Consider the following 21894-nt stretch of genomic DNA (forward strand, 5'->3'; position numbering starts at 1 on the left):
GACCTGCACACCGCTCATCAAGCCACGCTGTGGCCGATGCCCACCAACAAAATAGAGGAAGACTAGCACAGGTGTTAGCTCAGGGACAATCTTCCTCACCATAAAAAACTGGAAACAACCTAAATGTCCATGAACTGATGAACCGTTTAAATCAATGAGGGATTTTTCATATTATGCACCAATTTTTAAAAACGAGGTTGACGTATCTATGTATCTTGCCATGAAAAGATGTCCAAAACATACTGTTAAGCGGAGAAAAGCAAATCACAGAACAATTTTAAAGACCTGTACGCTGGGAAATTTCTGGTAAGGTATACACAAAAATGACACTGAGTTGAGGATTAAGAGAACCTTCTGTTTCTACATTACACATTTGTCTGCATTGTTTGAATTTTTTTACAAGCTTGCAAACGCTTTTGTAATCTCTTTTTGAATTAAACACAAAGTCATGCAAAAAGTCCCAATAAATACATTAGCCTGGAAAAAATTCATTGATCCAATATCTGTGTGTAATGACTACAGACCATGATAATTTGCAGAGCCCAAATTCCCTAGTTATTCAGGCGGCATCTGAGCAGAACCCCGTTGGATGCCTTTGCTGGAAAGAAACCTTCCAAGTTAGCACCACACTTGCCTCAAGCGCCACGCGAGCGTCCAGCCTCCGCCGTGAAGTCCGCCGCTGGGGGAACAGCTCGGCTCCTCGCGCGGCGGCGCGTCCCGCTGTCCCCGCGCCCCGCCCGCGCCGCCGGCTTTCGTTTCCCGCTGAACGGAAAGTGAAACTCGCGGCCGGCGGCGCGGGGAGGGGCGGCGCGGAGGGCGCCTTCGCGTTTAACCAGACGCGCCCTGCTTCCGACAGATGCCGTTTGTCCGCGCCTCTTTGTACCTGACGGTGTAAGATCCCTGGAAGTTGGGTAAGTCTTACAATCGTCTGCTGTTTCCTAGTATACGTGGCAGCGTTTTTTCCTCTCTTAATGCTACGATACAGTTTCTTGGATTGTGCATCTGATAAGCGATGGCCTATCGCGTCGGTGCAATAGGGCACAGAGGTGAGGTGTCGTCATTCTGCGGCGGAGCCAGCGCAGAGGATCTGGCGAATGATGGAGCGGGTCGGGAAAGGAAGGCGAGCTGCTCTCCCTCCGCGGAACCTCGAGGGGCGGCGTCCAACTGTGCGACCTGCCATTTCCTGGATCCCTGAAACAGGCCAGGCTCTACTCAGTTCTAACCCTAATAATCTATTCAGCAGCCTCTTGATGTAGGCTCCATTTTTATCCCTGTTTATAGGAGGGAATATTAAATTTCAAAGAAGTTAAGTGACCTGCCCAAGGTCACAAGATTGTGAATGGTGGAGCCCGGATTCCAAAGGTGTCTGACCCCACAGCCTTCAGGTTTAACCACCACTACCGCCAGCTGTGCCTTCAGTTTCCCCCCTTCATACAGAATAAGAGGTCAGCGAGATGAGAAGTTCAGCTGGTGGGCGTGCGGGTATATACAAGGTTAAAGGATCTATAACAGGCACACCGGAAATGTAAATGTTAATTACAAAGAGGAAAAGAAGGACTTTCACAATAGCAGTGGACACCATCAGTGATGGGAAAATTGAAATTATGTGCCATCTGTTAGGATGAAATGAAAAGAACCCAGCATCACTTCTGTGATAGTCCTATCAAAAATGCAGAGCCTCAATCCAATCATGAGAAAGCATCTAACACACAGTGAAGAACATTCTACAGAATAGCTGGCCTGTAATCTTCAAAAGTGTCAAGGTCATGAAAATCAAAGAAGGGATGAGAAACTGTTCCAGACCAAAGAGAGAATTACGACTGGATCCTTTTGCTATAAAGGACAGTATTGGGGCAACTGGTGCAACTTGAATGGGGTCTGAGGATTAGGTAGTAGTAATTTCATACTAAGGTATTAGGGAGAAATGAAGCATCATGTGGAAAATTTACTCTCAAATAGTTCAAGAAAAGAATTTTTGTACTGTACTTGCAATTTTTCTGTAAGTTTAATGTTGTTTCAGAAGTCTTTAATGTAAAAAATGATATGAACTGGTAGTTTTTTTCCTGAAGACTTACCAGACTTGTGCTCTTTGAAAGAGTTAGTTGAAAGATTTTTCAAAACCACCCAAGAAAGAGTTTAAATTGAAACTGTGTAATACTTATTTCAAAAGAACGTTTGGGCCCTGAGAAGCATTTTCTCTTTGCATGGTATTGCTGCCTATTTGGGATATTTTCAGTGTCACTGAAATTTCCATCAGCTGAATTTCTTTCTCTCTTTTTCCTTTTTTCTTTTTCAATTTGGAGTGTGAGGCAAGAAGACACACCTAATCACCTCACTGGAAAATTCTGCCTAAAAATCTGGTCCCAGAGGAAGACGCTTGGCTGACTTCATGGGGTGAACCAGTTCTCCTTCACGGGGGAGGCTAGTGCAGAGAAAAGCAGTTTATCCAAGGTGAAGAGCAACTTACAGAAGCTGACACTGATTTTTGCTGTAGGAAAAAGGCAGGGTGTTTTGCATGGGATAAGGACAAGCGGTGTTTTAAGAAAGATCAAAGTCCATGACTAATAAAGTCTTAGTACCTTGTCACAAAGGTCATTTCTCTACACATTCATGTGGCTTCGTGTGACCGATTTGTCCATTCCCTCTCCACACCTCTTTCTCTTGCCTATTTTCTTCTCTGCATTTTGTCAAGATATGCTTTTTTTGTTTTAAATTTTACTTTATTTTGCATGGTTCCAAAAATAAATACTAAATTTGCTTTGGAGGTGTACATATTGAATCCGCCTCACAGCATTCATTTGGGTAAACACCTTCTCCTACAGAGCAGAGGGTGGTGCTGAGTGGGCAAGTCACACAGAGCTCTAAGTTTCATTTTCCCCGGCATGGGTTTCAGGCTACAACTAACGTGGACTGTGGATTGGCTCCTGTTACCTTTCCTACTCATTCTCTATCCCCTAGCACTTTGTTGACTTAGTGGAGGACTTTTGTTTAAATTAAATATTTTATTTTGGAAAGTAAATTTTAAACATACAGAAAAGTTATACAAATTTACAATGACCCTATATACTCTTCACTCATTATTAAAATTTTGGCACAGTTGCTTTAGTGCTCTTCTCTCTCACACACACAAACACACACACACACATCTACGTGTATATATATTAAATCAGTTTGGTTTGGGGGGGCGACTCTTTGAGAGAAAATTGCAGAGATTAAGGTTCTTCAGCCCTAAATAATTCAATGTATCTACTAGAATCAAAATATTTTCTGACGTAACCCGAGTACAATTATTATCAAGTTCAGGAAATTTAATTTTCCAACATATACAGTCAATAGTCAAACTTGGCTAATTATCCCAATATTGTCCTTTATATCAACTTTTTTCCAATACAGAATTCAAACCATATTCTTACGCATTTAGGTTTTTTATTATTAAACTTTTTATTTTGAGATAATTATAGTCATATGCAGTTGTGAGAAATAATGCAGAGAGATTCGAGCTTTTCCATTTCGTCAAACTGTGGTCCGTATTACAACCAGGATACTGACATTGACGCAGCCAACGGCAATACAGAACATTGCCACCAACACAAGAATCCCTCATGTTGCCCCTTTATAGCCATATCTACTTTCTTCCTACCCTACCCCCTCCTTAACCTCTGGCAACTACTAATCTATTCTCTATTTCTATGATTTTGTCATTTCAAAAATGTTATCTAAATGGAATCACACAGTATGTCACCTTTTGGGATTGACTTTTTTTCACGCAGCGTAATTCTTTGGCGATTTATCCAGATTGTTGGGTATATCAATGGTTTGTTCCTTTTTATTCCTGAGTAGTAGTCTATGATATGAATGTACCATAGTTTGTTTAACAATTCATCTGTTGAAGAATATCTGAGTTATTTACAGGTTTTGTCTGTTACAAATAAAACTGCTATTAACAATTGTATAAAAGTTTTTTGTGGGGGCCAGCCCAGTGGCATAGTGGTTAAGTTCATGCACTCTGCTTTGGCAGCCCGGGGTTTGTGGGTTCAGATCCTGAGCATGGACCTACACGCTGCTCGTCAAGCCACACTGTGGTGGCGTCCTGCGTATAAAATAGAGGAAGATTGGCACAGATGTTAGCTCAGGGCCAGTCTTCCTCAAGCAAAAAGAGGGAGTTTGGCAACAGATATTAGCTCAGGGCTGATCTTCCTCACCACAAAAAAAGGGAAAAAAAAGTTTTTTGTGTGGAAATAAGTTTTTCTTTTTCTGAGATAGATGCCCAGGAGTGCAGTTTTAGGTGGTATGGTAGTGCATGCCTAATTTTTAGGAAATCGTCAATTCTTTTCCAGAGTGACTAACATTTCACATTCCCACCAGCAGTATATATGTGATGCAGTTTCCCTGCATCCCTGCCAGCATGTAGTGTTATGATTCTTTTTTATTTAGCCATTCTGACAGGTGTATAGTAATATCTCATTGTGTGTCTCATATTTCATTTAGTTTTAATGTCTCTAGTTTCCTTTCATCTGGAGTTGACCTTTTATTGTCCTTCATGACACTGACATTTTTAGAGTACAGGCCTGTTGTTTCCTAGAATGTCTCTTAATTTGGATTGGTCAGCTTGTTTCCTCACGATTTGACTCAGATTTTGCATTTTGACAACACTAGGACATACGTGATGCTGTGGTCTCTGTGCGTCACATCAGGAGCCACCCGCTGCCAGTTTCTCTTATTATTGGTGATGAGAACTTTCCTCACCTCGTTAAGGTAGTGTCTACCAGATTTCTCCACTATAAAGGTACCTGTTTCTCCCTTTCAATTAATAAGTAATGTGAGATGAGATACCTTGAAGAATGCGTGAACATTGTTTAACCCATGAGAACTGCAAAAGTTTTCCGCACAAACACTCCATTCAAACCCCTGCACTAAGAGACTTGGCCAAACTTTAACAGCTTCTAGCAGCCTAAAGCCACAGCCCTGGGACAAAGCCCCCTTTTGAGTTCCTGTCTGGAAAAGCTCAGGGCTGTGAAAATAATTCACTGTTTGTTCTAACCAACACCCTATGATAGGCCCTTGACCTCCCCTTCTTAGAGCACTTACTAAAAACAGCTTGCACTTGTGCATCCTTTCCTGTCCCTTCGAAATGTATATGTATCTCCTACAACTCAGGAGCATCTTTCTCAAGGACCTGAAAGCCATTCCTTTGAAATATCACCAGGAAGGATAGGGCCCTTGTCTCCCAGCCTCTGTGCGAGGACAAAATCCTCACTTCGGTAATTTCTGAAAGTAGACACAGCTGGCCTAGTCACATGTACACTGACCAACCTTTTCTGACTTTTCACTCGAGCCCCCCTCACTCCCCCTCCCCACACCTTCATTTTCCCTTGGAAACGCCCATCTCCTCTGTGCAAATCAGAATGGAGCTCAGCTCTTCCCCTGACTGTCAGTAATACTGAGTAAGATCTGTTTTCACTGCTTTAACTAGTATCTGGCTTTGTTTATCTTTGACCCCCAAGAAACTTTCATGGAATGGTTTTAGCTCCCCCTAATGATTCTATCATGGTCCTTCTGTGTTTATTATGGCATTCTGCTCAAAGAGCTTTCCCTTCTCCCCCTCCTCTCTGCCTGTTTCTTCACATCAGTATGGACTCAGGAATTCTTTTATATTCGATGTGTAGTGTCATTATTAATTTTTTTAATAATTTTTTTCTTTGAGGAGGATTAGCCCTGAGCTGACATATGCTGCCAGTCTTCCTCTTTTTGCTGAGGAAGGCTGGCCTTGAGCCAACATCTGTGCCCATCTTCCTCTACCTTGTATGTGGGACGCCTCCCACAGCATGGCTTGCCAAGCAGTTTGTAGGTCTGCACCCAGGATACAAACCGGCAAACTCCGGGCCGCCAAAGCGGAATGTGCGAACTTAACCACTGTGCCACCGGGACAGCCCCTGTCATTATTAATTTTGATGTTCAATTGGCCAATAGGAGCTCTGTTATACTGGTTCCTATGTCCTTATGCATGTTCCCCATCATTTTTTAAGTACTTCCTTACCTTCTGGCACAAGATATTTTAGGTTCATTTTGTACTTTTCCTGCCTCAGCCCTGAAATCAGCCAATTCTTCAATGACTCATGGTTCCTTTAAGAGGGGAATGGTATTTAGAAACCAAGATCCAGGCACCAGATGTTCTCATTGCCAGTGGGGTGTCATTGCTTCTAGGTCCTTTCAGTAGCAGAGCTAGGAAATAGAATTTTATTAAAAACAAACATGAGTTCATAGTGAAGACTCCAATTCCAACCCAATTTTACAATATTACCCAATATTACATACAGAGTTATTCCTGACTCTGTCCCATTCCATAATTGTATATTCCTTCTTCTACAGTGAGAACCCTGACTCCCATTAGTATCAATTTATTTATTTGTTTGCTTAATCTGACAACACACACACAGTTGTTTCAGAACAGCTATACCCATACTCCTACCAACAGCAAACCTACCAAATAAAGTTCAAGATTTCTTTGCCATTCTTTTTATCTTTACACAGAAGATATATAGTCAGAGTATTATGTTCAATACTGTGGATCAGATTTTTTTCTCCATATATATGGTTGTGGTATTTGTTAGTTATACAGTTCAATGTATTTGTTTCTGTATGATGTAGTTTCAGGTGCCAGTGGCATCTTTGGTGCATCTGCTGTGGATAAGAGCACAGGAAAATAGAACAATATTACCATCAAAAATGACAAGGGCCACTTGAGCAAGGAAGACAGTGAGCATAATGTCCAAGAAGCTAAGAAGTACAAAGCTGAATATGAGAAGCAGAGGAATATAGGGTCTTTCCAGACACCTTCAGTGCATGAACTATGCATTCAACATGAAACAATGGTTAAAGATGAGAAACTTTGGGGCCAGCCCAGTGGCATAGTGGTTCAGTTCACATGCTCCACTGTGGCTGCCCAGGGTTCATGGGTTCAGATCCCGAGTGTGAACCTACACACCGCTCATCAAGCCATGTGGTGGTGGCATCCCACATACAAAATAGAGGAAGATCGGCACAGATGTTAGCCCAGGGACAATCTTCCTCAAGCAGAAAGAGGAAAATTGACAACAGATGTTAGCTCAGGGCTAATCTTCCTCACCAAAAAAAAAAAGGGAGAGAAACTTCAAGGCAAAATCAAAGATGAGGACAAATAGAAGATCCTTGACAAGTATCATGAAGCTATCAACTGGTTCAATTAGAATCAGACTGCAGAGAAGGAAGACATTGGACATCAGCAGGAAGAGCTGGAAACAATCTGCAACTTTATCAAGTTGTACCAGAGTGCAAGAGGCATGCCAGGAGGAATAGCTGGGGCCTCCCTGGTAATGGAGCTCCTGCATCCGTGGTGCCTCTTCTGGGCCCACCATTGAAGCAGTTAGTTAAGTCAACCTGAGCACAGATACCTCAGCATTGCTCCACAGTAAAAAATTGAAGGAGCCAAATTTATAGCAAATTGAGTGACAGTTTTAAGGTTACTAGACTAAATTACTGGGCATTCTCATTACTTGAATAGGGAATATGTACACAGGAAAAGGAGGTAACATTGCATTTTATTAGCATTGTGTTGTAAGTGGAAAATACAGTTTATTAAACAAAAGCTGCATTTAAAATCAGTGCAAAAAGAAGCTTATTTTAAAAAAATGTTTGGTCAGTCCAAAGTTTCAAAAGGAAAAAATCACTGGGCAGGCTCATCAGAATGGAGATGGCAGAAGAAAAAATTAGTGAACTTGAAGATTTGAGTAATAAAAATTACCCAATATTAAAAGCAGAGAGAAAATAGACTGAAAAAAATTAATAGAGCCTCAGTGGCCTGTGGTGCTGTAATGAAAGATCTGACATTCACGTCATGAAGTTCCAAAAAAAGAGAAGAAGGTGTGAGGCCGAAAAGTATTCAATGATACGATGGCTGAAAATTTCCCAAATTTGGCAAAAAACGTAAACCTACAGATTCAAGAAAGTGCGTGGACTCCCAACAAGATAAGACCAAAGAAATCCATATCGATAAACATTGTAATGAAGCTTCTGTAAACTAAAGGCAAAGAAAAGGAGCAAGACAGAAATGACATCTTTTCTGTAAAGGAAAAGCATTTCAAAAGAGTGACAGTGGATTTCTCCTCAGGGTCCGGAGAGGCCAAAGCAAAGTGGCCCAACATTCTCAAGTGCTGGAAGAATAGAGCCGGCAACCAAGAATCCCATCATCCAGCGAAAACACACTTCAGGAATGAAAGAGATAGCAAGACATTGTCGGATGAAGGGTAACTGAGAGAATGCGCCACCAGCAGACCTGCCCTGAAAGAGCGGCTACAGGAAGCTCTTGACATTGAAAGGAAATGATACAAGAAAGAATCTTAGAACATCAAGGAGGAATACAGAACAACACAAAGGGTAAAAATATCGGGAAATACACTAGACTTTCCTTCTCCTCTTCAGTCTTCTAGAGTATCTTTGATGGTTGAAGCAAAAATTATAACATTGTCCAATGTTGTTCTCAAAGTATCTAAAAGAAATATTTGAGATAAATGTTATAAATGAGGGAGGGCAAAAAGGACTTAAAGGAATGTAAGATCTCTACACTTCACTTAAACTGGTAAAATGTCCACAGTAGACTGTGATACCAATATAATGTAGCACCTAGAGCAACCACTGCAGAATTTACACAAAGAGATACACTCAAAATCACTATAGATAAATAAAAATGGAATTCTAAAGCAAGGCACAAATAACCCATAAGAAGGCGGTAAAAAGAAAACAGAGAATAAAAGAACAGAGGAAAAAATGGATAAAAAAATTAAACAGCAAGCCTAAGCCCTAACATAACAATAATTGCATTCAATGTAAATGGTCTACAGGCCAGCACCCATGGCCTAGTGGTTAAGTTTGGCACTGTCTGCTTCAGCGGCCCAGGTTTGGTTCCCAGGCATGGACCTATACCACTTGTCTGTCAGTGGCCATGCCGTGGAGTTGGTTCACATACAAAAAGAGGAAGATTGGCAACAGATGTTAGCTCAGGGTGAACTTCTTCAGCAAAAATAAAGTAAATGGTCTAAATACATGGATTAAAAGACAGATTGGCAGAGTGAGTTAAAAAAAAAACATAAACCAACGATATGCTGTCTACAAGAAACTCACTCCAAATGTAATGATATAGTAGGTTGATAGTAAACCATGCAAACAATAATCAAAAACAGCAGCAGTGGCTATATTAATATCAGATAGAGTGGAATTCAGAGCAAAGAAAACTATAAGGGACATTATATAATGATAAAAGGATCAATCCACCAAGAAGACATGGAAATCCTAAACGTGTATGCATCAAAAAGTACAGATGCTGGGGCCAGCCTAGTGGCGCAGCGGTTAAGTTCAAATGTTCTGCTTCGGTGGCCTGGGGTTTGCAGGTTCGCATCCCAGATGCAGACCTACACACCGCTTGTCAAGCCATGCTGTGGCAGGCGTCCCACACAAAATAGAGGAAGATGGGCATGGATGTTAGCTCAGGGCTTATCTTCCTCAAAAAAAAAGTACAGATGCTGAGCCAGCCCTGGTGGTCTAGTGGTTAAGATTCGGCACTCTCACCACCGTGGCCTGGGTTTGTTTCTGGGTCATGGAACTACACCACCCATCTGTCAGTTGTCATACTGCAGCAGGGGCTCTCAGAGAGAACTAAAAACTAACAACTAGGATACACAACCATGCACTGAAGCTTAAAAAAAAAAAGTACAGATGCCAAATATGTAAAGCAAAAAGTGATAGAACTAAAAGGAGAAATAGACAAATCTACATTTATAGTTAGTGATGTCAAGACCCTTCTCTCAATAGTTGATAGACAGCTAGACAGAAAAATCAGCAAGGATAATAGAACTCAGCAATGCCATCAACCAACAGTATCTAATCGATATTTATAGAACACTTTATCCAACAACAGCAGAATACGTATTCTTTTCAAGTGCACATGGAACGTTTACCAAGACAGACCATTTCCGACCACTGATACAGCATATCAAAATTGTGGGACATAGCTAAAGCTTTCTAAGAAAGAAATTTATAGCATTTAGATGCTTGTGTTAAAAAAGAAGAAAATTCTCAAATCAGTAAACTAAGTTCTCACCTTAAGAAACTAGAAAAACAAGAGCAAGATAAACCCAATTCAAGCAGAAGGAAGAAAATAATAAAGATAAGAACATAAATCAATGAAATGGAAAAACAGATACACAATGAAAAAAAACAAAGAAACAGAAAGTTTATTCTTTGAAAAGATCAATAAAATTGACAAATCTCCAGCACAACTGACAAAGAGAAAAAGAAGATACAAATTATCACTCTCAGGAATTAAACAGGGGATGCTGCTGGAGACCCTGCAGATAGAAGAGCATAAGCAGAGAATACTACAAACAATTCTACACACAGAACTTTGACAACTTACTTTAACGGGACCATCCTTGAAAAGTACAAACTACCACAACTCACCAATATGAAAGAAATGATTTGAATAACCCTATAACTTTTAGAGAAATTGAACTTTTAATTTTTAAAACTCCCCAAAAAAGAAATCTCCAGGCCCAGCTGGTTTCACTGTCGGAGTCTATGAAGTATTTTAAGAATTATCATCAATTCTACACTTCCAGAAAGTAGAAGAGGAGGCAGCACTTCCCAACTCATTTTATGAGACCTGACTGCCTGATACCAAGTCAGACAAAGACAATACAAAAAAGAGAAAACCGCAGGCCAATATCTCTCATGAATATTGTGCAAAAATCCTGCACAAAATATTAGCAAATAGAATTCAGCAATATACAAAAAGAATTATATACTTCGACCAAGTAGGGTTTTTTTTTTAAGGATTTTATTTTTTCCTTTTTCTCCCCAAAGCCCCCCGGTACATAGTTGCACATTCTTCATTGTGGGTCCTTCTAGTTGTGGCATGCGGGACGCTGCCTCAGCGTGGTTTGATGAGCAGTGCCATGTCCGCACCCAGCATTCAAACCAACGAAACACTGGGCCGCCTGCAGCGGAGCGCGCGAACTTAACCACTCGGCCACGGGGCCAGCCCCCAAGTAGGATTTTATTCCAAGGATGCAAGTCTGGTTCAATGTTCAAAAATTAATGTAATCCACCATATTAGCAGGCTAACAATCATTCAACTGATCCAAGAAAAGCATTTAACAAAATTCAACCCCTATTCATGATTTAAAACTCTTAGAAAACTAGTAATAGAAGGGAACTTACGTCCTATATAATTCCATTTATATAACTTTTTCAAAGTGATAAATTATGGAGATGGAAAACAAATTAACGGTTGCCAGTGGTTAAGGGTGGTTGGGAGAGAGGGATGAGTGTGAGTGTCAAGGGATAGCAGGAGAGAAATTGTTCCTCAAGATGATGGAACAGTTCCTCATCTTGATTGCAGTGGTAATTACATGAATCTACACGTGATAAAATGGCATAGAGGTACACACATGTTGTGTCAATGTCACTTTCCTGGTTTTGATATGTAAAATATAATTGGAGGAAACTGGGTAAAGGGTACACTCAACCTCTCTGTACTGTTTTTGTGACTTCTTATGAATCTATAATTATTTCACAATAAAAGGGGTTTTTTTTTTAAAAAAAAAAAGGTGATGTGCATTTTTACTGGATTGCATTAAATGTATAAATTAACTTACGGAGAATAATATGTTTATTTTGTTGAGTTACTAACCAATAATAAGGAATGTCTTTAAATTTGCTTGTCTACTTTTGTGTCTTTGAATTTAAAGGTTTTCTCATAAAGGCTTCTAAATATTTCTTAAGTTGTAATTTCTAAGTATTTCTCTTTTTGTTGCTGTTAATGGAGGTTTTCTCTTTCACTGTATCCTAACTAATTATCATGTTTGTAAAATGAAGGCTATTAATTCTTGGAAGTTAATATCCTACTTTACTGACATATTTTGTTTTTTAGTCTTATTATGCATAGGATTTTCCAAATGTACCAAGATATCATCTACAAATAGAGTTTTACATCTTCATTTTCATTTATTCTTCTTCTAATTATTTTCCCTTATCTAACTGCATTAGATAATACTTCTAGTACGAGTTAAATAGTAGTGGAGATACTAGGCATCCTGCACCCTTGCCTTGTTCTTGACCTTGATGGAATGCCTCTAGTGTTTCCCCATTAAGAAGCTGGCTTTAAGACTGATGGAATTCCTAATGTTGAACCAGAGTGGAATTCCTGGAATAAATCCCTCTTGGTTGTGCTGTATTTTTTTAGTGTGGTATGACTTCTGTTTACTAATATTTTACTAATGATTTTTGCATTGACATTTATAAGGAAAGCCCCTTTATGTGTTTTTAAATTTCCCCCCACTGCAAGATAATGGAACCTGCTTAGGTGGACCATGTTCTGCCTCATTGACCTTGAGCCGAATCAACAGCCTTACAGCCTTTTAGTTTCTAAGCCCCAAATACAATATATAGAAGGTCACGTAAGGAAGTCCATTCTGCATATTCATGAAAAAATGTGGATAAATGAGGGCCCACCTTTACTGTTGAGGATTCTGTTGCATAAGAGAAGGAAGGCCATCCTAAGCACTACAAAATTTGCTTATCAGCATTGATATCCTCCCTTTCTGCTCCACTCGCTCTCTCACACTCACTTGTATCATCCCTAAAATGGTCAACATGATAAATTTGTCACAAGGCCTTAAAAAAAAAAGCTAATTATAGCAGTGGTTTTTGTTTGCTTTTGTTTTTGTTTTTCAATCTTCTTTTTTTCCTGCTTTTTCTCCCCAAAGACCCCCAGTACATAATTGCATATTTTAGTTGCAGGTCCTTCTAGTTGTGGCATGTCGGACGCCGCCTCAGCATGGCCTGACGAGCGGTGCCATGTCTGCGCCCAGGATCCGAACCAGGGAAACCCCAGGCCGCCGAAGCGGAGCACACGAACTTAACCACTAGGCCATGGGGATGGCCCCTGTTGTTTTTTTAAGGTAGACAGTTTGGATTCACAACACAAAAAGGGAAGTTTTTGGTCCCTTTAGCAGATTTGCATTGTAATAGGAAAAGCAGTTCCACTGGAGTAGACTCAGTGACCCTTGAAAACTCAGAATAGTGGGGCTAGTGGCAATTTTGTGTTAGAGAAAAGTTAAATGCTGATCAAATTGCTGATAGAATCAGCAGTTTGGAGAAAATAAGCATAATAACTTCTTTCTTAGAAGGTTCATTTTGGAACCTAAGTTGATGCTGTCAAAGGCTGGAGTCTGTCTCTCTCGTTGAAAATTCAGGACCCAGGACTGCAGATGCTGGGGTAAGGGGTATATATTAACATCCATGCTCCCAACTGGAAAGAACCAAGAAGTACATTCAGAAACTGGGCAGAAAATGAAAGATGATTTCACTGGATATTATGTTAACTATGGACTCTTCTAATTCCTAGGGTAAAGCATAAAAAAGTAAAAATGACTTTTTTTTCTGTAGGTGAAAATGACTTAGGTGTCCCTGAGAGCTGGCATTAGGATTCAAGAAACTGGATAACCCAGGCTAAAACCAAGTGAGCTCGCCAGCAGCCTGCTGAAGGCTGTCACACCAGTCTCTTATCGAGTGTCTGCCAAACTTGCTTTAAGGTCTTAAGAAGCCTCACCAATCCCCTGCTGGAGAAAGAATTACAAAGCTGCCTGTGGCAGGCAATGGTTGAGAATCACCCACTTTCCTATTGACCCTCTTTGTAGGGACACATCTCCAATTCTAAAATCCCATAATCCCACTTCATTAACAAAGCCATAAAAGCTGAGCAGGGCTAGAGGTGCCCAACCCCACCAAATGAGGAGAAATGGAAGAGGAGACACTGAGGGGAAATATATCCAAGGCCCTTATGTATCATCATCTCTCAAACTTTCCTGCTGCCCCATTCCCCTTTACTCATACCTCGTAGACATCTCTTCTGTGACTTTGCCATTTGTGTTTATTTTAACCTAATTCACATAAACCTAGAGGAAAGGAACATACCGTAAGTGATTTACCCCAGCCCTAAACCCTGGCCTTGGGGCCGTGGGGGTATTCTCTCCCTAATTAGGTCATAATTATACACTCAGGAAATCCTTTGAGGCTTATCTGAAATCCATGGGTAGGTCTCTTACTTCTGTCAAGAGGGCACATGCCCCTTCTTGAGAAGGGACTGCCAGCTCTACCGCAGCGAAGTCTGTCCATGCAGACACCTGTGGAACTTGGTGCAGGAATGATCCTGGCAGGGGAGGCCACAGTGGACAGCAATCTGGACCTCCTTTTTTTACCACCATGTTCTCTTTCACAGAAGAGCAAGAAAGTATGATCTCTTTGAAAACAATCCTCTAGAAGTGATTAGCATCACTTCTTACCTAATCTTCCTTTTCTTGGAACATTTTACTCTATTCTTCTCAGGACTTCTAAGGAATATAGAATAGAAACATTTAGCGAAAGTCAACAGTTAACGAGGTGCACATTTAATGCATAGGGACCTACGTAAGGGCCCAATCCTGGGTATCTTACCAGTAGTTTAAAAGCAGCCTTTTGATTTTTCCTAAAATCCTACCAGAGCTGCCAACTTCAGGGAAGAGATACATTAACTTGTCCTCTCCTTTGTAAATGATACAGACTTTTGTTTTTCCTCCATCCGTCATTTTATGAGGCAGCAGTTGGAACCTGGCACAAATACTAAGAGATAAAAACAGTGTCGGGTAGACAAGAGAATAGAATTGCTGATCCCTGCTATACAAGCTCCAAGCTTACTGTCTCCAAGATGTAAATAAACTTTGGTTTCTTCATCCATAAAATGAGCAGAATACCCATTTTGAGATTATTGAGAGGATTGGAGGTAAGGTATGTATGCCTATAGAGATAAAGTATAATAGATACCCTACGTAAAACCTTCCAAATGCTTCTGTTTCACTTAGAAAAAAGTCTGAACTCCTCATCATGGTCTGTAAAGCTGAATATGCTCTGGCCCCTCTTGGTTCTTGTGTCTTGTCTCCACCTCTCACCACCCTCCAGCACATAGACCTCCTTTCTGTTCTTAGACACTCCAAGCTTGTTCCCACACGTGCCTGGCCCTAGGCCAGCATCCTCGGACTCCAGCTCTTTCCTCTCATTTAGGTCTCGCTGAGGCCTTCTCTGCCCCGATCTAAAGGGGCACTCCCGCAGACGCTTTCTCTCATTGCTGCTCTTCTACTTCGTATCACTTGACACTATCTGAAACTATCTCATTCATTTATTTGTGTATTTACGAGGGCAGGAAATGTCTGTCTTGTTTCTCACTAACTCTCTAGCTCTTCAAACAGTGCCACTCCCTTCCCAGAATCTTCCCAAAGCCCAGATCTTTCCTTTCCCTAGTGTTTTACCATTCCCCAGCCAGCAGGTTGTGTTGGGGGAGGGGGAGCAGCCTAATCTAGAATTAAAAATCCTGATCAGGCCTCCTCACATGTGTAACTTGGCTTCACTCTACCCCAGAGACAATGACCCTCATTTTCTTTAGTGACACAAAGCTGTTCCTACCCAATAGAGGGTCTGACAGAGCTCAGCGTCCATTTTCAGCCAGTACCTATGAGTACTGGTATCAGACACCCTCATCCCGTGTAAGACAAATCAGGCTGGAGTTGGGAGTATGGCCTATTGCTCTTGGAATAGTCAAATGTGCTTGAAGTAGAGCAGCATAAATAAAGAGGCACAGCCAAGAGGAACATGTATATTTAAAATTCCTCCCCTTCATTTTCCTCTTCAAACGAATCAGTCCCCACTTCTTCATAATCCTTCTCCAGGGCAGCCAGGTCTTCCCTGGCCTCGGAAAATTCTCCTTCTTCCATTCCCTCTCCAACATACCAATGCACAAAGGCCCGCTTGGCATACATGAGGTCAAACTTGTGGTCAAGGCGGGCCCAGGCCTCCGCAATTGCTGTGGTGTTGCTCAGCATGCAGACAGCCCGCTGGACTTTGGCCAGGTCCCCTCCCGGTACCACAGTAGGTGGCTGGTAGTTGATGCCCACCTGAAGAACAGAGAGAGAAGAGGAGCAACAAAATAAGACGCAAGGCAGCCAAAGGATAACTCAAGATGGGAAGATCTTGGGAATGTGGTTGGTAGCAAGACACAGTTGTAGATGTGAGAACAGGACTGCAGGACTGGATGGGAAAAGAGGGAGTCCGGAGGTTGGGAAAGCTGGCAGCTAGAGAGGTGAGTGTTGAAGAGAAAGTAAAAGTGAGTGGGATTGGTACAGGCAAATTCAAGAGGAGGGGCTGGGGAATCTGGAGACTGGGGCAGAAAAGGATAACAGGGCTGGTAATAAGTAGAAATGTCAGTGGGGAGATTCCAGCAGACCAAGGAGGGTAACGAATGAGATTAAGAGGAAGGTGTACAATATATGTTTATCTCTAAAAGGGAAATAGATCCCTTTTAGAGGCAAATTAATTTCTAGACTTGAAGTTATTGTAAAGTTTATTCTTTCCCAAATGGTCATCTGAAGTTCCTCTTTGCTGTGCTGTCAATAAACTTAGGGAAGTTTCTCTGCCAAGGGTGAAAGACTGTTCAAAAGGTCATGGAGATAGTCCAGAAAAATAAATAAAAAGATCCAAAAGAGTTTGGGGATGGTATTAGTGTTAACCAGGCTCTGTGTCTCTGGGGAGTGGGGCTTCTTGGAAGAAAGTAAGGACTCCGGTCAAAGAAAGTTAGGGAAAACTCTCGCCTGGACGAGCCAACTTCCCAAGTTCTGGTGGCACGACAGGGTCCTCCGAGCTAACCCCAGCGCAGACTGTTAGTGGGGCTGCCATCCTAGAAATCTCCCTTCTCCTCACACACATATCCTAAACCAAAGCCAACCCCAGGAACTGTAGGAAACTGGAAAAAGTCTAAGGTGACAAACTGTGATAATATTTATGGGACACTGAGAACCATGGTGCTGTCTGAAAAATCCCTCTCCTACCCAGCCCACTATGCCTTAATTGTCAGTCTCTTAAATTCACTGCTTTAAAATGCATGTCTCTGAGAGGTGGAGGTGGGGGTGGCAGCAGGCTATATATACAGCCAGGTGGGTAACCCATTACCTGAATTCACAATGGTCTGTCATTCCTCTTAGACAAAAGAGGCATCTTGGTAGTGGAGGTAATGCTGAGACAGGGGCAAAGGACCAAAAATGAGAATGGGAAGGGCAAGGAATGTAAACTTTGCCCTCATGTATATTGCTAGATCTGGCCCGGACTAGCAAAACTTTGTGCCTAGAGCCAACTCTCCTCTCTCTTGAACAGTTGTATCTCTTGACCTGAGTGAAGTGGGGACAAACACCCTCGGGGAGGATACAAGAGGATGAAGTTCAACAACATCCACCCCCATGGCATGTGCTTTCCTGAAAAGCAGTTAAAGATGCTAGCGCTACGTTATCTTTCTGGACATAACCCCAGAGCTTCAGCTTAAAATAAAGGAGAGAGCATGAAGGGGCATCTCCTTTTTGTTACCTCCCTAACCATCCTCATATCTCATATTTTAACTTTTTTCCTATTCATTTTCCTAATAGCTCGATTGGTTGTTTGTTTCCATTTGAAAAAGAAAAAAGAAAAAATAGGCATAGTCTAGGGGGAAAGATTATACATCTAGCTAAGAATAGAGTAGTGAGGAAGAATGCTACACTCCCTTACTCGTAGATCAGCTGGGTCAAAGCCTCATACGCAAACAGGTCAGCCAAGTCGCTGGCATATGGTGCCTTGTTTTTGTAAGTCCCACCAGGGAAAAACAGATATGCTCATCTCTGTATCTCCAGAAACTGGTACAACCATCCCTGGTACTCTGTAAACCTCTGAATTATTAAAGTCATGACTGGGAGGTACTAATTAACACAATCTGGCTGATGAGGCAGTTGAGGTTGGTATACGCGGGACGTTCAATGTCTAGTTATTTTGATGGTGGAATCTAGTTAAAAACCATAGCAACACAGGACAAAGTGGTCAAGCAGTTCACATGCACATAGCCAGCTGCCTCCCCACCCAGTGCAACTCAAAGGGTGGCTTCTAACACTCAACATCCACTAGTCCTAGGAGCCCGGGTCTTCTCTGGCTATTCTATGTCTCCCCTCCAACCCTCAGAGTCTGGCATTTTCCTGATCTACAACAGGCTTCCTCAGCTTCTGCTTATTCCTAGTCAATGGAAAATGTCAGGGCTTCATAATATAAGTGATTCACAATCATATAAAACCATAAAATTTCTTATCCTTACTCTATTTTTTTTTTTTTTGAGGAAGATGAGCCCTGAGCTAATTGCTGCCAATCCTCCTCTTTTTTGCTGAGGAAGACTGGCCCTGAGCTAACATCCATGCCCATCTTCCTCTACTTTATATGTGGGACACCTACCACAGCATGGCTTGCCAAGTGGTGCCATGTCCGTACCTGGGATCCGAACCAGCAAACCCCGGGCCACCAAAGTGGAACGTGTGCACTTAACTGCTGCGCCACCAGGTCGGCCTTATCCTTACTCTAAATTGATTAAGACCTACAGGGTGAATATTTAACTTTTCAAAATAAATTGGGAGAAGAACATATCTTTTGTTAGAGGAGGAAATTATACCTCTCTGACAACGTTAGTAATTTGGTTAGCTTCATTCTCTGATCTATTGTCAGATCACAGCCACCTCCACCCATTTATCCTGTTCATCCCACCTGCCCACACAGGTTCTTTCTAGCCTTGTTCACTCCTCCTTATAAAAGAAAAACCCTTTTCTGCCTGACCTTTGAGATGCTTGGAGATCTTCAGTAGGAGGAGTAGAAGACTTTCCCTATTGCAATAGTGCCCGTCCGCCTATTGCGACAGTCTTCCTCCCCCTCTTTCAATAATCCTTTCAAATAAAGTCTCTCTACCTAAATTAAATGAATGAATGCAACTGAAGTTATATTTGGCTTAAGCCATTCTTTCCATATCATCCCATAAACCTGAGCTCCCATGGAATTGTATACCAGTCCAAGACCCTGGAGTTTACGCATCTTTCTCCCCCATCCTTGGTAATCTCTCTCAGCTTCCCTAGCTGTCTATCTCCTCCCTAAGTCATCAGCTCTCACCTTGAAACCTGTGGGACACCAGTCTACAAACTGGATGGTCCTCTTGGTCTTGATGGCGGCAATAGCAACATTCACATCCTTGGGCACCACATCCCCGCGGTAGAGCATGCAGCAGGCCATGTACTTGCCATGTCTCGGGTCACACTTCACCATCTGGCTGTTGGGCTCAAAGCAGGAGCTGGTGATCTCAGCCACAGAGAGTTGTTCATGATAGGCTTTCTCAGCAGAAATGATGGGTGCATATGTGACCAGGGGGAAGTGGATGCGGGGGTAGGGCACCAGGTTGGTCTGGAACTCGGTGAGGTCCACATTGAGAGCCCCATCAAAGCGGAGAGAGGCAGTGATGGAGGACACAATCTGGCTGATGAGGCGGTTGAGGTTGGTATACGTGGGACGCTCAATGTCTAGGTTCCTGCGGCAGATGTCATAGATGGCTTCATTATCCACCATGAAAGCACAATCTGAATGTTCCAGTGTGGTGTGGGTGGTCAGGATAGAGTTGTAAGGCTCGACTACTGCAGTAGAGACCTGGGGGGCCGGGTAAATAGCAAACTCTAGTTTGGACTTCTTGCCATAATCCAGAGAGAGGCGTTCCATCAGCAGAGAAGTGAAGCCTGAGCCAGTGCCACCACCAAAACTGTGGAAGATCAGGAAGCCCTGCAGGCCAGAGCAGGCATCTGTCTGGGAGAGTAGGACAAGAGAAGAGAAGTTTCTGAGAATACCCTCAGGTGGACAAAGGCAGGCAATGCCACTCCATCCCTCAACATTTTTATGTGGGTGAAATTAAAATAAGCCTTGAAGGAGTAAGGAAACAGAAAAGGATTTAGATTAATCTTGGGAGGACTAGCTAAGATATTGGGTGACAAATTGCACATGCACATCACTCTAGGTAGATGAAGGTTCCAGCCCAGTGGCTTGGTTGAACCAAGAATGAGAGTTGTAGAACCAAAGTGGTTAATGACTTTGCCTTTTGAGAGCCCCAACTCCTTGCCCCGTTCCCCTGTGCTTGTCATTTGATTTTTTGGGAACTGCTGACCTGCACATAGCCCAACCTTGGAAGGTGGCTCAGGGTACCAATTTCAGAAACAGACACAGAGTCAGAGAACCCGAGTTTTAATATCATCTTTGCCATTTCCCAGTTGTAAAAACTTGAGCAAGTTATTGAACCTCCCCAGACTTCTTTTTCTTCTTGGTTAAAGTGGGGACAATAAAAAATACTCATTTCATAAGGTTATTGTGATAATTAAATGAGATAGCATGATGTGCTGAGCAAGGACTTGACATGGAGTAAGTACTCGCTGTTCGTGCTTATCAGAACTCAGAGAATTCATAGAGTCACAGGATTGTCCCACTGGATGTGATCTATGATCATTAAATCCAGTGGTTCTGAACTTCTGGGGATCACAGATGGCTTTGAGACTGATGAGCCCTCCTCTAAATAGAAAAGGTGAACATATACAAAAATCTGGTATCCTTAGCTCCCAAGTAAAGAACCCCTGATCAAGTCCAACCTTTTACACTGCACAGATAAGGAAATGGGGCTCAAATAGATAAAGTGGCCCACTCTACAACTCAGAGCTTCCTAGTCCAGCCAACCTGGGTCAAATCCTAACTGTGCTACTTTCTAGCTATGTGACCTGGGCTGTTATTGAACCACCCTGGCCTCAATTTCTTCTGCAAGTACAGAGGAGAGACCGCCTTTGTATCATTATTAAGGGGATTAAATGAACCAGTGTATTTAAGTGACATTTGTAATGGCATTTGTAAGTGCTGAAATGTATCAACAATCTCTTCCTCTTCTCTTCCAAGTTAAATGCTTTGTTAACCTATGCTTCCAACAAGCAAAGAGCCAGCCTTCCTTATACCTGGAGTTTCCCCCAGGTACTACCATAGAGTGTCAATAAGTATTATAGGGCATCAGCCTAGAGTAGTCCATGATGTCCAGGCAGAGGAAGGGGTACCATCCCCGTGAATGCTCCTTTCAGAACATAAGCAGAAATTCTCAAATCTTAGGAGCTTTATCCTGTAGCCAGCGGTCATGTGCCCCTACTCAGCATGTTCAGAGGGGTTTGAGTCCAAGCCTGTCCACTTTAGCTTGACTCACCAATTCCCTGCTCTTGTTAACACTTACCAGCTTCCGTATGCGGTCCAGCACCAGGTCGATGCTCTCCTTGCCCACTGTGTAGTGGCCCCGGGCATAGTTGTTAGCTGCGTCCTCCTTTCCTGTGATCAGCTGCTCTGGATGAAAGAGTTGGCGGTAGGTTCCTGCCCGAACCTCATCTACCAAGAGACGGGGACCATCAGGTCTTACTACCTGGTTTCCAGAGGAGATGCCTCTCTCCCCATTAGAATACCACATGACTCCCTCCTGGGTCTCCATTTCCCCTACCTGTAAGACTCCACTGAGGTGAAACCAGACAGCCCTATGATAAAATCTGCCAAACGCTGAGAGAATTCTGGGTAACAAAGGCTCTAACAGAGCCTGAAGCCTGTGACTCAAGCAGGCAATGAGAAGCCAGCTCTTCTGCTGGTTTGGAACTTTAAAAAGTCTTAGGCTTACATGGCTCACCAAACACCGAAGTTGAACGCCTCTCCTTTCTACCTTGACCCCTCCAGGCTTCCCTTTTATTTTTTCTGTCTTGCTGCAAGTTTACCCAAAAATGTAACCCAATTTCACTTGAATTAAAATGTTCTAGGGACATGGAGAAAGATTCAGGGTGATCTGCCCAGTTCCTAGGCTCTCCCAGGAATTGTCCCATCCTTAACCTCCACCCCAGGGTGGCAATAATTATGTCAGGCAGTAGAGATATTTTAGGGTGACTTTGAAGC

At 42.3% G+C, this 21894-nt stretch overlaps 2 protein-coding genes and 1 long non-coding RNA gene across 7 annotated transcripts in view; 1 reads left to right on the forward strand and 2 right to left on the reverse strand.

Moving 5' to 3' along the window:
• Positions 1–12567, reverse strand: part of USP18 (ubiquitin specific peptidase 18) — a 59948-nt gene extending 47381 nt beyond the window's left edge. The window contains exons 1-2 of one of the 2 annotated variants that reach the window (XM_070618874.1): positions 6485–12567; positions 6038–6222 (exon numbers count right to left, since the gene is read on the reverse strand). The gene's annotated coding sequence lies outside the window, so the exon portion shown is untranslated. Of the gene's footprint in view, positions 1–634; positions 831–6037; positions 6223–6484 lie in introns of those variants that run through there. The other variant, XM_070618873.1, reaches the window with a different exon arrangement.
• On the forward strand, positions 775–2607 carry LOC139083309 (uncharacterized). Its single transcript, XR_011539929.1, has 2 exons — positions 775–911; positions 2304–2607. It is a non-coding gene; the product is annotated as an uncharacterized lncRNA (long non-coding RNA).
• Positions 12568–15704: 3137 nt separating the features above from the next.
• LOC103541363 (tubulin alpha-8 chain) overlaps positions 15705–21894 on the reverse strand; it is a 35161-nt gene continuing 28971 nt past the window's right edge. For 3 of the 4 annotated variants that reach the window (XM_070618870.1, XM_070618869.1, XM_070618871.1), the window contains exons 3-5: positions 21197–21345; positions 19066–19746; positions 15705–16016 (exon numbers count right to left, since the gene is read on the reverse strand). In XM_070618870.1, coding sequence (XP_070474971.1) covers positions 15723–16016; positions 19066–19746; positions 21197–21345 — 1124 coding nt within the window. In that variant the 3' untranslated portion in view covers positions 15705–15722. The remainder of the gene's footprint in view (positions 16017–19065; positions 19747–21196; positions 21346–21894) is intronic. The other variant, XM_070618872.1, reaches the window with a different exon arrangement.

The sequence above is a fragment of the Equus przewalskii genome, chromosome 5 (genome assembly GCF_037783145.1).
Source record: "Equus przewalskii isolate Varuska chromosome 5, EquPr2, whole genome shotgun sequence".
NCBI classification, from domain to species: Eukaryota; Metazoa; Chordata; class Mammalia; order Perissodactyla; family Equidae; genus Equus; species Equus przewalskii.